The sequence below is a fragment of the Lytechinus variegatus genome, chromosome 3 (assembly GCF_018143015.1).
Source record: "Lytechinus variegatus isolate NC3 chromosome 3, Lvar_3.0, whole genome shotgun sequence".
NCBI lineage: Eukaryota > Metazoa > Echinodermata > Echinoidea > Temnopleuroida > Toxopneustidae > Lytechinus > Lytechinus variegatus.
The window spans coordinates 4,915,080-4,928,297 of record NC_054742.1 but is presented as its reverse complement, the minus strand read 5'-3'; the positions used below and the strand labels follow the sequence as shown (position 1 = coordinate 4,928,297).

The 13,218-nt window shown below is 34.7% G+C and overlaps 2 protein-coding genes across 3 annotated transcripts in view; both read right to left on the bottom strand.

Annotated features, from left to right (window-relative positions):
• LOC121410047 (3-hydroxyisobutyrate dehydrogenase, mitochondrial-like) overlaps positions 1–2,807 on the bottom strand; it is a 32,605-nt gene extending 29,798 nt beyond the window's left edge. The window contains exon 1 of the mRNA XM_041601884.1: positions 2,651–2,807. Within this exon, the coding sequence (XP_041457818.1) occupies positions 2,651–2,747 (97 nt within the window). The 5' untranslated portion in view covers positions 2,748–2,807. The remainder of the gene's footprint in view (positions 1–2,650) is intronic.
• Positions 2,808–4,023: 1,216 nt separating this feature from the next.
• The window catches only part of LOC121410046 (PTB domain-containing engulfment adapter protein 1-like), a 47,473-nt gene continuing 38,278 nt past the window's right edge, over positions 4,024–13,218 (bottom strand). For both annotated transcript variants that reach the window (XM_041601882.1, XM_041601883.1), the window contains 5 exons: positions 12,715–13,048; positions 12,170–12,229; positions 10,391–10,459; positions 9,800–9,957; positions 4,024–7,713 (listed from right to left, as the gene is read on the bottom strand). In XM_041601882.1, coding sequence (XP_041457816.1) covers positions 7,642–7,713; positions 9,800–9,957; positions 10,391–10,459; positions 12,170–12,229; positions 12,715–13,048 — 693 coding nt within the window. In that variant the 3' untranslated portion in view covers positions 4,024–7,641. The remainder of the gene's footprint in view (positions 7,714–9,799; positions 9,958–10,390; positions 10,460–12,169; positions 12,230–12,714; positions 13,049–13,218) is intronic.

Below are 13,218 nucleotides of genomic sequence, written 5' to 3'. Positions count from 1 at the left end.
AGGAACATGATTAAATGAAATAACATTAGGGGAAGACTCTGAAAATAATTTTTTTTTAAATCTATTTGTTAGGATAAAAAATTTTCGCTCGCGCTTCGCGCCTTATTGTCTTTTAGGGTATTTGCATATCTTGCTCAATATGGAGCTTGAAAAATCAAACTTTGAAGTCATTATACAAAACATATTTCAGCTGGGAAATTGAACTTTCATTATTTTGTTTCATTTACAAATTGATTTTTAAAAAGTGCTCTGTAAAAATGTCTGTGATATCATCTGAACATTATCATTTTCTGCTTGCGCTGCGCGCTCGCAAAATTTGAATTTTCAGGTACGTATTATTTTCCTGTATTCCATAAAGTTCTCAAAAAGTTCCCTATTCAGGTCAGATTGTTAAAACGTATCAGCTAGCGCCGCACGCTATAGCATTTGGATTAGTCGGTTATGTATATCCCAATATTAATTCTAAATCAAACTAATTTGATGACAGTTTATCAAAAACTTCGACTCGCGATTTCTGCTCGCATTGATAGATATATAATGCCTCTTATGCATAATTACAAAGTGCTTTAAATGTCCAGTTTTCAGGCCATAAAATTAACACATTTCGCGCTCCCATGCGAGAGAAATAGGAAGATGGTCATCAATTTCATATGATGACATAATGCCCTCATAGCATGTTCCGGTCCTATGTAAAAACTCAAAGTAATAAAAATAAAATACATCAGCTCTTTTTTAACTGTGATCCATCACAATTCACAATTTTCCCACAAAGTGTTTGCATTACAGAGCTTAAATTCACCCTTTGTTATATCATATATTTTTAGCTCGCGCTTTGCGCTCTCTTTATTGATTTTCATGATAAGAAAGTTACTTAGAATACCCAAATTCTAGGTCGAAATCTAAAACACACGTTAATTCAGATACGCAGATTGTTCTCTATTTAAATCATTATCCAGTTTCAGATCACAATATCAAAAAGTGTCTGCTCGCGGATAAATAACTTATCCTTTTCATGATAAAACATGAATAGTGCGTCCAGAATCTTTCCCCATAATTTTGTTTACCCATCACATTTCTCCTATTTTCTCCTCCCTTTTATTTTCCATTAATTTTTCTTTCGTTCACTTTTTTTCTGTCCTCTTTTCCCATAATTTATTTTACCCATCACATTTCTCCCTATTTACTCTTCCCTTTTATTTTCCATTAATTTTTCTTTCGTTCACTTTTTTTCTGTCGCCTTTCCCCTTCTAAGTTCTATTTTTTTTTCTCGTCTCACCGCTTTTCCTCATCCCCAGCCCTCGATCGACGCCCGTGCAGATTCGCAAACAATATCAAGAGTATATGTCTACTTGCAAGGGCGGAAATCTCTCCCCAAAGGTAGGGGGACCAGGGGCTGGAAAATTTGACAAGCAAAAAACAAACAAAAAAAGAAGGTTTATCACCCTCTAAAGAAGGTCATCTTGACCAAAAGAAATTTGACAAGCAAACAAGCAAAAAAAAGGGGGCATGCCAAAAGTAAGATCGTCTCTTCCAAAATACATTTCGAATTTGAACGACATGACCAAAAATAGTAGGGGGACATTTCATAATGTGCCCCCTACTATTTTGGGTGAGGGGACATGTCCCCCGGCCCTGGGGTTTGCGCCCATGTGGGTGGGGGTGTTGCGCCTCCCTATCGGGATCATATCACAGCGAGTATACACTCTTCCATATTGGAAGAGTGTTTACTCGCTGAGATTTCGATCTCACACATAATTTTATAAAAAAAAATAGAACAGCTACGCCTTGAACACAGGCCAAAATGCCTAACGATTTCTCCGCGGCATTAACAACTCTCGTAAAGGGCGCTCCATTTATAAATAACGTTGCATGAACAGCTCTCTATGGCGACGAAATTTACCGCGGAATTGCAGCCAGCAGCGTGGGAAATTGGCAGAAAATTCAAGAAGAGAACCGGTGAGTACCGATTTAACAGTATTCATGTATTAATTAATATTTATTTAATCATAAGAATAATTTTTTTTTACGGAAAGAAAGCTTAGTTCTAAGCTAGGGCGGCCCAAATGCGCGTGAGTGGAGTCCCAGTTTCTTAACACGGGTAAGTATTGCGGTGTCGCCTAGAGTGATTGGTACTAGGAGTGACTACTAGGTGGATGGATTGCTTGTTAAAAATAGTTTCATAACTTTTATTGCGGTGACAAATGACACCTCAAATATTATCAAACAATCCAGGTTTATTTTCCGGGTTCGAGGGATTCAAAGTGAAACCCGGCTCGTAAAGCTCCGAGCCGGTCAATGCCAACTCGGCAGGATTCAGCCTGGTAAACAATCCGAGCTACACTACAGCACTAACGGCGGGATTTTCGAATTAGTGAGTTTTGCGATATTTTCCTCTTGGTTATGTCATCTTTAGAATGTTTGCCACAAATTAGTGAAATATACTTTGTTGAAATATAAAAATTGGGAAAGTTTTTATTGTTTGAAAACAAAGTGCGTAGCTTTAGTTTAGGTCCCCCAAGGCCCCATCTAACGGCGAAATACGGCCATTCTCTACACAAAAAACAAGGGATGGGACCAAAGCAAAGAGTTCGCGAATATTTCCCAAAACTTTGTTAGATCTAGACCCCATTTCAGAGATCAAAATTTTCACCTGATGTTTCTCTGTGGTTGCAGCATTCCAGTAATCTCGATGATACTACTGGAAAAAGTCTGGAGCTTCGAAAGACAGTAGAAGTTGCGGATAGCATTTTCTTTCTCTCAGTTTAACTCAACTCTCGAACCAAGGGCAATGCCTGTGTACGTACGTGTGCGGGGTATATACGTACGGGGCCGGCGGCGCGGCCGGGGGGGGGGGGGTAGAGCCGGGGCGGCGTAGGGGCAAGTGGTGAACGAACGGGTGGGTCATCATTAGTTTTGAGGGCGCAATGACTTTTTAAAGTAATGAAATATACTTCTTCAAGAAGTATATTATTTTAAAAAGTCATCATCATCGCGTCTTCAAGACTAGGTCATCATAAGGAATGCGTAATGTTGATGCATAATAATTAGGGCAAACTTATTTTAATTTCAAATTCTTGGTAACATTTTATGATGCCAATGATGCAAAATTACACACCAATTTCAAAGAGGTTTTAGGAATTTTTTGTCATCCAACTACTAAAAATTTGCCCACTCACATATTGATGTTAACTGTCATTCATTAATTTACGTCACAACAAATCCGTTACAATATAGCCATTGTCCCCCCATAGACCGGATTTACGCCAGTGCCAACCCCCCACCCGCGGGGGCCAGTCAAATATATTGCTGTACACATGCGTGACCAAAAAATGCATTTAAAGAGGTGTTTTTTTTTCAGTTATGGACACGGGCTGCACGTGCACTTAAGGCTATCAAAAACACTGATTTTTTTTAAAAAGGTGTAGTTTTGAAAGACTAACTGGTCAATCGCAGGGTCAAACGTAATAAGGGTATGTTTTCTTCCAAAACTTTTTTTTAAGATTAGAAAAACATGTTTAGGGCATTTTTTCCCCGGTGTCATAATTCTGATAACTTGTTTGGGGGCCAAAATGTGTAAAGCCTGCGAAAAACGTGTTTAGGGGGTCATTTTCCACACAGAGAAAAACTTGTTAAGGGGGTGTTTGGAAATAATTTGGCCATGCGTGTGTACAGCAATACATTTGACTGCCCCCCCCCCACACCGGATGTGCCCCCTCCCATTCTCTCTCTCTATAAAGATAGCTGGATGGATAAACTGATATATGGATCATGGGTGGATGGACTAGGAGATGGAGATAGAAAGAGGAATATAATAGATAACAAAGAAAGACAGTTTGAGGGGACTACTGACTACTACTACTACTACTACTAATTAGTATGTGTACCCAGGGTAGCCACATTATCCCAAACTCTGGTCTCCCAGCGAGCTCTGCAAATCTTTGTGCGTTCAGTTCTTTATTACTTTAGCTCCAAGTGTATAAAAAGTTACCAGTAATATTAGACAAGAAAAATGACAATACAACATTAAGTTTGCACTTTATTTATTGCAACCACATTCAGCCAATCTGCACATACTTAATGTTCAGCCATTACTTACGCATAACATTTACACACATGTATACAAAAAAAAAACATTTCAAATATGAAATCTATCAGGATGGTTCTTAACTATTTATCAATTAGGATGATTACTAATTTCTCTTTAGTTTTGAACCCAAACTTCTATACCTTGCAAATTCACATGTGCTACTATGGAACCTTCCTACACTGTAAGCCCAATAAAAGCTATATATATATGTCAACTGCACACATTCAACATTTATGCCTCTGCTTTTGCCAGATATGAATTGTACTACAAGGGCGGATCCAGGATTTTCCCAAAGAGGGAAACATTTTCAGGATGAAAATTAAAATTTGACAAGCAAAAAAAAAGAGGTTTTCACGGGATATTTGTCAAGCCCCCCAAGGCCCTCACTAGGGTAATAACAGCATATTTACATTAGATTTTTTATGATGGCTCTCAATAGGGGGGAGCACGGGCCAGATGTGCACCCCCCCTGGATCCATTACTGGTATACTATATTCTGATATTGTGAAAAACCATCAAAGAAATCTCAAATTTTCAATCTTTGAAATCTAATCATAAATTTAAACAATCATTTTTATATATTCCATACATCCTTATTCACTGGATATATAGAGACCTTACATGGATTCAACAAAAAAAAGGTTGGTCTTAAACCTTGACATCACAAACTATTGAAACCATTGTCACTCTTTACGCATTCCTGATTCAGAATTAAAGATTTACAAACAGATTTCTATTTCTAGTAATTAGTATCAGAATAGAATTCAATTTTGGATAATACAACTAATTGGAAATAAACATTCAGTAAAAAGATTCACAAAGAAATAGTACTTTAGACAAGGATGAAGATGCATATATTGAATAAAAAATAATTATAGGCTTGATGGACTTCATTATTCCAGACTGAAACTAGATGTAAATATTTGGGGTGGAAAGAAAGGCATAACTTTATATGGGTTGGAAGAGGGGCCCATATGAATTATTTGTACTTGAGGTAAGTATATAGGCTTATTTGGTATGGAGTTCATAAGAGATCACATTATATCATGAACTAGTCACCCCCCAGATCATGCTTGCATACATCAGACAAGTTTGAAGTCCGTCCTTCGAACAGTCCTTGAATCATTACTAGAGAATATCAGGTGAAATTCTTTGATAAATAGAACCCCCCAAAAAATAAAAAATAAAATAAATTAAAAAAATTGATATTCACTTGTTATAGAAACTGAGATTGCTCTATCATATCTCAAAATTATTAAAAACATCAAGATATTTGATGGCTTTCTGGGAAGAGGGGCTCTGCTGTGAAGAATTTTTGCACATGTAATTGTATTTTCTTAAACATTTAGTTTACACAAACAAGCCTCTTGGATTGTAGAAGACCATGATCATGGTATATAAAGCAAGATAAACCTACAAACAGAAGATACCTAATTTCTCCAAAAAAAATACATACTTTGATCATATCTGGATTGTACAACAGATGATTTTCAAAAATCAAATATACAAGGAAATATAAAGATGAACATATATACGTTTAGCAATTTCTAAAATGCTTTACAATTGTACTCACTTTGAACATATTGGCAATGAAAATATATTATTTGATAAAGCAATGAAGTACTTTGAAACTCTTACACCTGTATAGATTTCAAATATACATTAACAAAAATATTCAAATCTCTCTTTACATGTATATCAAATCATATGACATAAGAAACTAACAAATTTCAAAATGACATGCAATAGAAAGTGCCCATGGACCTTTCACTGCATACTGTGACATTTCAAATAATAAATATATTTTGTTCTTATAATTAAAGATTAATTTACTGGTAGAATTAAAATATTTCTTACAAGTAGGTTAAATGGATATTCAAATTTTAATCATTCAAGTTTATGAATTGCGCCATTATCTCAGATTCAGTGCTATCTTTAAAAGCAAGATGACTGAAGAGGTCAGTATTCTACTGACTAATCAGAAATTAGGAACGATCAATATTTAAAAGAAGTGCTTCGTTGTGATAATTGTAGACAAAACTGCATGCTAAATGATTTACAACAATCATAAGATGTTACCATAGTAACTTTAATGATCACCTGATTGGCTCATGTGTATTGAACTAGTCTCTCAATTTTCAGTTATTCTGGCCTGCATGTTTCAAAATTACAAAGTACCCTGAAAATGAAATATGTATATTCTTGAAACTGTAAACATAGTATCCATTTTGACAATACTACACCATCAAGACAGGTATATGTCATTCACCATTACAGGTACAAATCTAATTGTGGAATAAACAATGTTTTCAAATCACATGACCACCTCACAAACTCTTTTAGAAGAATCCCAATCTGAATTCCTTATAGATTTATACAGGATAATGATAGAAAGTTAATCTAGATAACTTTCTTATGACAGGCACTGTAGGCAATCAAATATATCTCTAGAGTGAATTAATCCATTATATATTAATAAAAATGTAAATAAGCAACGGATGTTATGAACTAAGATGATATCATACGACACTGCTAATCAGTTTTTAATTTACAAATAAACACCTTTACCAAAGGTAGAATGCATTCATCAGTGATCAAATAGCAATACAATGCAATATCAACAATAAGCATTATTATTTGTGAGGCTTTTGTCTAATAATGGAAAATCAATGGATGGACAGACAAGGAGTTTTATTTGAGGTACAGAGGTTGATTACAGAAATAAGGGTCTAAGATTAACGTTCTCATAGACACCTTAAAAGTTATAATCAATATACATGTACATTTATGCTACAAGGAAATAATTATTGAAGCTTATACCTCAAAATAGATTATAAATATAGGCCTAAGATGTGCGATTGGAGAAACAGTTTCAAACACAACCACCATGGGACAGATTGAATATTATAGTACAAAAGTATAAATAATGAGTGTTACATACATTCATACAGAATCCATTTACAAACTAGAATTCAACACTGAGTATTGAATGGTATCATAAAAAGACCCTGACTATAGTATTGTCTGTCACAAAAATTGCAATGTAAAGATCATCAAAAACAAAATATGGAGTTTTGTTGGAGTTTGTTCTGCAACAGAAGTTTTCTTTACAAAATTATCAATTATGTCTGGATGCAGAGAAATGCGCAAACTCCAAAACAACACATAATGATCAGTCTATTCATCATCTGTAGTATGAAAGACCTCATATTTAATACTCACTTTAGTAGAAAAAAACATCAGTATCAAATTCACATTTCTTTAACTTATGATCATAATGTATTAATATTATTTCATTGTTGATGTCTGCTCAAGGAAGATTAACAATGATATTGAATAAGATTCAAAGCTGTTTCTCCTTGATGAAATGAAATTTGATGATTCAAAGACAGATCTCAGGAAAGTTGCATATGAAGCATATTCAAGAAGATGAAGACTATGCAATGTTGGTATTACATGTATATCAGAAGAGATTGCAAAGTGGTGGGCTTGTGATTGCAAGCAGGCAGGATAGAAAAGAGATGATTGTAAATAAGTTCATTTCATCTAATTTTTTATTTCAGGGGATCCAAGTCCATTATTGAAAAGCTATTTGATGAAGCACCAGTGTTTGAAGTAGATACATTCTGAAAGAAGAAAGTGAATTAAGAGATTATAATTGGCATAAATATGAAATGATACAGTCATTTTACCACTTTTTCAAAACAAGCTTGAAAAGATTTACACAATGAGCATGAACCTACCATGATAAAGAATACATATTCAATTTAGGCTTTGCAATATGGACAAAAGGTTGATATTTCTCATTAGTCCTTATTTCCTAGTTTTTTTTTCATGTTAGTTACATTACTTTGAGTTGCTTCATATATATATTCCCTCAATACAAGATTCAGCAGGATTTAGAATAATACTACAAGGATTCCTGACTGCATCAATCAAATTTATGCCACTGTCATCGCAAATCCCATGAAACATTCATACAGTTTTCCAATAATGACCATTATGACCTTTATACTGTTACTTAGTTACCCCAAAACCCACTTGTTCACTGCTACCACCCTGCCTGTGGGGAATCTAGAGGAAGCTAGGACTATGCAGCTATGGTATGCCAATGTTGTACAGAGCACACACTTTAAAAAATCATTAAAATATCACTTTTGTGACCAAAATTACTAATTTCCATACAGTTGCAATTTATTTTTCATTAGTAACTTGGGAATAATTTTTTCATTCACCAGAGCGCTCAAAAACTTGAATTTTGGGCATATATTTGTGTAAGCCCTCTATTGGTGGAAAGTAATATGGCAAGAAAATTTTCATTTTTTGATCTCTATTTTTAATTAAGAAAAAAATGATTTAAAGAATCAAATTTAAATAAGAGCCAAGTTGTATGAATAATAGGTGTAATGGAAACTGTCAGTGTAAAAAATCAAGCATTTGCCCCAAAGAAAAAGAGAAAATAAGCCAAACATTGCCACCCTTATTTTGCCACACATGGAGATATAACTGAGAACAAGGTTATGTTATAACCTTGTTCATTGAATGAGTGCCAAAACCTACAATATACTTTCAGATACATAGTGACCTATGTGACTATATTGACCTTGATTACCCCAAAATACCAACTCATTGTCACTCCAATATGCCTACTTAGACCAACTTGTATTTGATCCATTAAATAGTTCTTTTGATTATTCGCAAGGGAGGGACGAACGGACAATCTGACAACAATGTCTTCCACAATAACCTACAGTGAGCAGAGTCTTGAAATGATTGAGAAATTACATCACTTATGCAAGACAAGTGTTGAAGTGTCTACCAGGCTAAACTAAAACATTGATCTTGTTATTTGATTACCCTATACAGTATAAATATGGATTACAGTTTTATATTACATAAGTATGGATAAAATATGGATTTTGCATGATGCAACAATAGCAAGAATAAACAACAAAGATAATGTGAAAACAACACAAAGATTATGATGCTGACAATTTGATGATGAATGTGATAATGGTGATGATGGTGATGATGATGATGATGATGATGATAATGATGATAATGGTGATGATGAAAATGATGATGATGATGATAATTATAATGATAATGATGATGATGATAATGATGATGACAAATGATGATGATGAAGATGATGATGAGTTGATGTTAATGATGATGGTGATAATGTTGATAGTCATGATTATGTTGATGATTATGACAATGATGATGATGATCATTGATGATGATGATGATGATGGCGATAATTGTGGAATAAAATGACTAATAAGAATAGGAAAAGGAATGTTTCCCTGGGTACTGTTGAAATTTAGAACAAAAAAGAAGAAACATGGCTGCACTCTGATGATATTTTCCTTGTCAAAAATTAACACAATCAATCACATATTAGGAAATGCATATGTACCTTTAAAGCTTTCAATAATCAATAGGGTAATGACATTTGTGCAACTTTTTTTTTTTTTGATTCCAAATGTTAAATAGTTATTTTTTAATGAACATAAATAAATAGGTAAATAGACAATAAAAAATAAAGCATCAACAAATAAATAAATCAATAAACAAATAAATAAATAAATAAAAATAAATAAATGAATAAAATAAAGAAATAGCAACATAATGTAAAACATAACACCTTATGTAAAATAAAACAACATTTCTGTTTCCGATTAAATAGTACACTGTAGTTTAGCTTACTGATGAGCCTTTGTTGCTTAAAAAGTCCAAATCATCTCCAAATTTGAATTCTGTGTTTGATGAAGCAGCAAATGGATTAGGAGATGTTGTGGCTGCTCCACTTCCATTCATTTTAGATGCTTTAGATACAGCAGCATACAGATCATCAAGGCCTACACCTAAAACAAAAGAAGAAAATTACACTCATCAATGAAGATACATCACCATATTAAAGTCATCAAGGACTACACCTAAAATGAAGGAAGACTCTCACACTCATCAGAAGGCAGAAGTCAACCAACTAAATACTACTCATTTGAAATAATAAACTGTTCTCCCTAGATGACACCCCCCTAATTATCTTGAAATAATGTTTTAAATAGTAGACCAGCTGGTCAGTTAAGTCTTCCTAGAGTGGCCTTTATAAAAAGGTTTGTCTGTGCATGCCATTCTTTTATTTCACACAATTCAGTGACCGTGACATAATAGAGTGCTTGTATTTGTTTTTATAAAACTTAGGTCTGTTGAATATACATCTTTGCCATCCAATCGTTAACTTCCATGAAATTCTTATTTTTAATTTTGCATCATGGTAGTATAGCAATAACTTACTAGGTGATGTAGGAGGAGGAGATGTTACTGAATCTCCTCTTCTCATTGTCCGAGGGGGAGGAGCCAGAACTACACATAATGAAAGCAAAGAATAAATAAAGATTAAAGTAAAATTAGTGAAACATGCATGCATATAATATCTTTCAAATTGCTATCAGTATTTCAAACAGCTTTAGGGACAAAATGATAGGAGCAGTCAACTTTTTTCAAAAGTACATGGTGACCTTTACGAGCAAACATTGCAAGAAGTGCCCTAAATGCGACACCACTCATTCCTCTTAATCCTGAGATATTTGTTGACATACCAGTATATTTACCACCATGCATTTTTTTTTACAGATTTTCTATTTTCAAAATGATTTTAAACCTCATCTAAACATTCCACTTTTGATAGTCTGATCTCACTGATTCTGATTACCTACAAAAGTGATTGCAAGTTCATTGCAAATTCCCACCTTCCTTGACAATGAAGTAATCTCTTATCAGATTCAGATATCTTTATCGTCCAATTGCAATCGGGTACAGATGGAAATTCAATTTGTTCACACAAAATAATTTAGAATATCACATGATACAAAGATTACACAATACATTATAGTAAACATACAAATCAACAAGTAAAGATAAGATGAATTAAGATAAAGGGGGGGGGTAATATAATTTCAAGTATGGCTATTAAATGCACGGATTGAAACTGGAACGAAAGAATTTAAGAAGCGTGAGGTTCTGCTGGGAAGGGATCTCAGACGTTTGCCTGTCCTCACCAAATTTAATATGTATGGAGGGCATGGTTCTCACTGGTCATGATCTCTGGCTTTTTCAAAGACTCTACCTTCATCCTCATCTACAAAGCACCCTTTTTCTTTTGTTATTTTAGAGGCTTGCTTTTCAACTATTTCTAGTTTCTGTATGTCCTCTTTCCTACTTGTATGTACCAAAACGATTGAATTAAAGAGAAGTGCACTTTCCACCATTGCTTTATAACAGACCTGCAGTATCCTCTCTTGAACATGCGCGATCCTAAGCTTTTGAAGGAAGAACTTCCTACTTTGAGCTTTTGAAGTAGAAGTGTGATCTTGGCTTGGGGTATCCAATTAAGTTTTATCATCAATGGTTGTCCCTAGATACTTAAAACTATCTACATGTACTACTTCAATGGTAACACTGTCTAATACAATTGAATCTGGTTGTGGGGGAGCAATTCTGAAATAAAAAAATCAAATGCACAAAAAGGGTGGGGGGTTCCCCTGAAAGAAGGGTAAGTCAGAACAAAGGAACAAAAGACCCCGATTGATTTTGTCACTGAATGAGAAAGATGCAGCTGAGCTTCCATTCCATTCAGGTTTCATCTCTTTGAGTATTAAGCCTAGTACAATGGGTCTATTATTGTTAATGTTCAGAGTCTCCCATTGCATAAAACCTGATTAAACCACCATAAACACAGCCCTGATACAAAACCTCACTTTGCCACTATGTGTACATGAACTCCTCTATTCATGGATCTCCTGATCATCTGAGACAAAGGACCCCCCCCCCTGGTGGAAGTCAAACTCTTTCATTAAACTTTATCTTTTTTATTATATGAATCTTATATAGTCTACCAATTACAAGTTAATTGGTTATTTGGAATCAAACAAAAGCATGTTAAGTGGTATCAACAAGGAGAAAAGAAAGAAGTTCAGATTTCATTTAACATTCCAGTAGGAATATCTTTTAGGGCCTCTCTTAGTTTCATTATCATGTTGCTACCAAGATTACTATGTAGATAATAGTCATTACCTCCTGTTCCTTGTGATAATGGTTGAGGTCTTGGTCTACTTCTGGCTATAGCTGGATCAACTGAAAAACAACCAAACAAGATTTTTAAAAAAGATCTCACTAAAAACCTGGCTGTAAAGATATGATTACATTTCATTGTAAGTCCCTTCCCTTTTTCCCCTTAGTATACTGTATATGTTTACATATTTTTTAAACCATGATCAGCTACTGAATGATGATAGCAGCACATTACAGATTTTCATATTATCTAATTTCAAATCTTAAAAGTGAAGACATGAAGAAAATAGACGAATACATATTCTATATAATACATTTTAGGAAAACATTGATGGTCCTCCTTCTTGGATTATAAAGTAATCATTGAAAACAAGCGACAACATTTAAAACCACATACATGTATTTTAGAGTACATTAGAGCTCTTGTGACTTTGAATTTAAACCCTGATAACGTCAAAAACAAAACAGATCATCATGACTCCTACATGCACATTCATGATCCAAGTTTGAAATTGATCATCAATCATGAGAATCTGAATATTACCTACCTGAGGGTTGTGAAGGAGGAACTGTAGAAGTAGATGACTGAAGGTCAGCAGGAGGTGGCTGTTTGAAAAGAGGAGAGGGTGCTTCCTTTGTTCTTTGAATAGGTGCAGGAGGTGGTGGTAAGAATGGCTCTACAGTTTTTGGAGCTGACGGTGCTGGTGGTGCCGATGGTACCGGTGCTAATGTAATGGGTGGGGCAAAGGCATCATCAAATGCAGAGGAAGAAGAGGTGGAGTTTGTTCTGGTGGATTTGTATGCTGCTGCCTGCATAGCAAGGGTATCCTTGGTAGTAAAATGGTCTTGAGAAACTCCTGATGGCGATGAGGGCTGAGATACCTGCCATAGAGAGGAAGGTAACAAAGTTAGTCAAATAACATCCACACAAACAGACAGAGGGGGATGTGGTATTAACAAAGTTTGGAAAATATTGTGATATCAAGACATTCTAAAGTTCTCAACAACGAATGCACCATCATGCTTTTGGGATGCATGGCTGCAAACAAATT